Below are 4,870 nucleotides of genomic sequence, written 5' to 3'. Positions count from 1 at the left end.
CCAACTGACCATTAATGGCCGGCAGGCTAATCTCAATGCTGCTGGAGTTGCAGGATGAATTTAACTGCATCACTCAATTGAACATGGAAAGTTTCAGCACTGATACCAATTTGTTAGGTGCAAGAACTAATTAAATTACCTCTAACACTTCACTGCTAATGCAGTGCATTCCAGGATCTGCAGCAGCCAGCTTCATTGACAGAAACTAAGAGAACACAAGAACAAAACTCATAAATTCTGGCCACAATCCAGCTTATTGAAATCTGGGGAAAACACAGATGCACCTCGATTTGGCTTTGGAGAGACTGCACATAGTTTATTATCTCATCGAGCACGCTGGCTTTGCCCATGATCTGGTTGCAACCGGGCACCAAGCCTTGCAAACACTTCATCCTCTCGTCGATCTTCTCCCTCCGAACCTGCACACCATCAACAAGTTAACACACCCAGTGAGTAGCTAAAAGGCAAAGAGAAGAGCAACAATTCTTTACTCTTTCAGCTAAGCTATGACTGTCAGTGGCTTGGCCGCGGCGAGCTCGGACTCGGATGTAGTCCCTCTTGTCAGTCATGGCTTCTCCTTCCCTCTCTTGCTTCTTCTTTCTCTTCTTCTTGCTACTCTCAGTGCCAGAGGAAGGAGTCTGGAGGCACTGCATGGCCTAATTGTTTCTTATATTTGTGGGTATGTTCAATCCTCAGATGAGAGTTTAACTAGAGGAATATATAGAGAGCTGGATGCTTAGATCAAATTAAATGACAAGGAAGGTGAGAAGAGGAGGGTGTACGTGGTGAAGTAAATGAGAGAAAGGGACGTCTCCTTCCCTTTTGCACAGGAAGGTAGCGATCATCAGCGACACTGTTGCTTTCACCATGAGGAGGAAGTAAAGCTCTGAAAAGATTTAACAGCTAGCCTTAATTTGGCACAAGAAAATGCAATGCAGTGATCTGAATTGAACTAAGCTCTCGATCGTTTCTTGATCTTATTCGTGTTCTATCCAAGAAAAGAAAAGAAGGTTTGAGAGGGACAGTGTAAAATTTTACCTGTTGTAGCGTGATTCCGGCTCTGGCAGCTGTGATTGCTTTTGTCGGAGGAGTGATCACAGACGAAAAACCCTTCACGATTTCACAAACTAAATCCTCCGATTTGGTATTCTTCGTCTCCGCTCTGGCAGTGTCGCTTTTCCTTTGATCTTGGACGCACACACCACCAAGCACAGTAGCACCTCTAGCCTCGTCTCACCTCTCTGATCAGCACCCCCGATCGCAGATTCTTCCTCTCCCTTTAATAGGGAGAGGAAGCGACCTCCACGGAGTGCACAACGTGCATTTCGTGGAGAGAGGCGTGGTGGTAGTAGGCGGTTACGGAAACCGCCGGTGAGCGGTTACGGAAACCGCCAACAGACAGATTGCCAATTTTGCTGATCCATTGCAGCTTCATCTCTTGGCTTTTCTTTGTTTCTTCTTTCATCTTTGCACACAGAAATTCACGGCCAATGAATTCTGTGCCATATTGTGCAGCAGCATATTTGTTATCAAAATTCATACCAAGAAAAAAAAGGAGAGATAATCAACTCGATTATGAAGATTAGCTGAATCTGTACTTATGCATGAACGAGATGAACATGAATCTCTTTAAGTTGGCAGTTGACAACAGGGCCTAACAATGGCCTAGAGATCAAATAAATCCTTAAAAAAAAAAAAAGGAAGAGACTGGAATAGCAAGAGCACAATAAATTTTCTCACTTTGGAAGCATTTTGTACCTCTAAAAGATGCCATGGGGTGTGTGAAGAGCCATGAGAGACAAAAAAAAAAAAAACTTTTTTAATTGAGTTTTTTTTGGGTGCCTAGAGAACAGCCTTAGAGATAGCTTATTGATATCGAACAAATAATCGATTATTCTAGAGGTAGAAGATTAAAGAAAAATTATAGAGAAAATAAGTACTAGAAGTTTAAAAAAATGAAGAGAAGCTGCGACATGGTGTTGTCTTTAGGATTTTTATCGAGAAAGAAAATTTTATTCAATAATCAAAAGATAATTAAAAAAATTAAAGATGTGTATAAATAGATTCTAAAAACACTCCAACTTAAAAAAAAAGTCAAAAATACCTTAAAACTTTAAAAATAAAAAATTATTATAAATAATAAAAAATATATTCAAAGCCTCTGAAAAGGCACTAAACGATATTTGATGGATCCAAAAATGGATCAATACGGATTCTATCTAGTCCTGAATAAAGATATTTTAAAGAGCTTCAACAAAAAATTGATCGTACTTCGTTCTGATACCCGAGTCAAAAATAATAATTTGTTAAAATTTGATTCTTCATGCATCACCCCCTACATCTTTTTCTTTTTCTTATGCAAAAAAAAAAAGAGAAAAAGATGTAGGGGGTAACGCACGAGGAATCAAATTTCAACAAATTATTACTAGGGGGTCTCACCCCCTACATCACTTATACAGAGAGTAGTGATTTTTTTTTTACAGAGTATAAACAATCATTTTGATTGATTTTATTACAAAGATTTTATCAAGTTGACTTATAGTTTTGAATTTTAGAAATAGTAGATTTGAATTTATATTAAGATCAATCTATAATCTAATCTAGTGGTATCATAGAACTTGTGATCATAACACAACTCATATCTCCATGAGAAGATAAGATGGAGAAGTTATGAATTCCTTTTGTAATTATCCCTCCTTAATTTAGAAGATGAACGAATGAGTAAATTAGATGTTTTATATAAATTTATCGATCTCTAATACATTCATCCTTGGTCGAGTTCCTACTATATATTATATTAAATGGATCGATAATCATCATCGATCTCCTTTACCCAATTCACCTTATTATTGTCTTTGTCAAAGAATAGAAAAAGGCTAGAAGAGGAAAAATTACTATAAACCTCATTATTCATTGATCATAACTTCACTCACCTTCGCACAACCAACTACTACTCATCATCGTTCCATAGTGGTTCTTGACCTACGTACGGTCAACAAACCCAAGCCCTAGCCGATGACCCTTGCTCGAGCTTAGGAGCAATGAGGGAATATCCCTTTGATTCAATCAATCTCCTTCCTCCTAATGTCATTGTAAATGAAGGAGATGATGCCAAATTTAAGTTTTTCTTTCTTCTTTTGATTCTATCAAGACAACCAATTAGTCATTAGTGATGAAGTCCAATCGTACCCAATATGTACCATTCATAGTATAAGAGACTTAGTCAGATCGCAAGAATTGGACATCTAGATGAGGTACAATATGATACACTTTATAATTTGCGAGTTGTGGTAAGATGCATATTTGTTTATTGTCATGCAAGAACCTACCTTTCACCTCATATATCACTTTGTATATATAATTGATTCGCTAAAGTGGTGCACTAACTGACTCGACATGTCAAGGTCGACCAACTAGTGCTTTGAACTAGTATAATTGGATCATCCCCAAGTGATCCAATGAAAGTGCATAGTGGTACAATCCAATTAACCAATGAGCAAGTCACCTCTCCCACTAGCTATAAACTATAACCTCTTTTTCATCATATCTTTTCTATCTATCATCAACTGTACTTAGCTTTTTCAATCTCAAGGATTAAGATTTTGCTAATAATTACGAGGGACGACATGAGGAGTTGAACTTTAATATATCATAATTTTTTATTTGGATATTAGAATGAGACAAGGTCGGTTCCTAATCAAAATTCTTTCAGAGATCTTTATTTAGTACCGAGTGAAATCCATACCAATTCACTTTTGAATCAATCATACATCATTTAGTGTCTTTTCAGAAGCTCTGAATATATATTTTTCATTATTTATAATAATTTTTTATTTTTAAAATTTTAAGATATTTTTGACTTTTTCAAGTTAAGATTTGGTTTAGTCTATTTATACGCATGTTTAGTTACGTTGTTTTCAGTTAACTTTTGATTATTAAATAAAATTTTCTTTTTCGGCCAAAATCAAGAAACGGTGTCATCGCAGCTTCTCTTCGTTTTTCCAACTTCTCGTATTTATTTTATCTACTATTCTCCTCTAATCTTCTATCTTTAAAATAATCGTTATTCTATCCGACGTCAGAATAACCTAAGAGCATCTCCAATGGACACTTTTTTGTACACCATTGTGGCAAAAAAATTTATTTTTGAAACTTTTGGCTAGGTTTGATATTTCAAACTCGAGTTTTTGACCGACGGTGGGTCCATTGTTAAAAAACAATAATTTTTTTACATGATTTAATCGTTTGCAGCATCTTCAAAATTTTCCTACCGTTTTAGTATCCCATAAAAAGCCGTAGGGAGTTTTTTTTTAATAGCGGAGAGAAGAGTATGTTCTTTACTTTTGACGCGGCAATAATAATAATGTGACACATAGAAATCATAAAACCCCTACTTTTGAGGTTCTTCCATTGGATTGGAGATGACCTCTAATGTGTCCTCGGAACATAGCTGAGTTAATTAATATGAGGTAGACTTGTTAAAGTGGATAAGAATCGAATCTCAGCAAAGTTGAGGCAATGTCCTCCCCATAGTGGTCATCTGTAGTTTTCCGATTTACCTCCTCACAGATGATCATAGAATCAATCGTGTAGGGTCGCTGAGGTAACGGATTCTATCTTTTACTAAAAGAGATGCCCTAATATATACTGTTCGAGGCGCATTCGAAAAATGATACCACCGACAGACCGACATTTTGTATAGCTACACCATATGCAACGCCAAGCTAAGCGAACTGTTGAATCTGCTATACATTTGCAAATGTAGCTAGCTACACCAACAACATGGCGTTGGATCGATGAATTAAGGACCACAGTGGTAGAGACCCATGCATGCATCAGTACGTACTGCTCTATTCTACTTGTGACTGCC

General features: G+C 36.8%; 1 protein-coding gene across 1 annotated transcript; it reads right to left on the bottom strand.

The window, feature by feature from the left end:
* Window positions 1-4: 4 nt before the first annotated feature.
* Window positions 5-653, bottom strand: LOC141817544 (transcription factor BEE 2-like; the record flags this gene model as incomplete). Its single annotated transcript, XM_074705186.1, has 4 exons — window positions 492-653; window positions 285-419; window positions 140-205; window positions 5-64 (listed from the first exon to the last, which is right to left on the bottom strand). Coding segments are annotated over exons 1-4 (423 nt in total), but the record flags the coding sequence as incomplete, so codon positions are not given.
* Between the last annotated feature and the right edge of the window lie 4,217 nt (window positions 654-4,870).

The sequence above is a fragment of the Curcuma longa genome, unplaced genomic scaffold, assembly GCF_044706935.1.
Source record: "Curcuma longa cultivar G26 ecotype Majalengka, Jawa Barat unplaced genomic scaffold, ITB_CL_G26_1.1 contig_20953, whole genome shotgun sequence".
Classification (NCBI taxonomy): domain Eukaryota; kingdom Viridiplantae; phylum Streptophyta; class Magnoliopsida; order Zingiberales; family Zingiberaceae; genus Curcuma; species Curcuma longa.
Note: the sequence above shows the minus strand (reverse complement) of the source record. Positions and strands in the feature narration are given on the sequence as shown.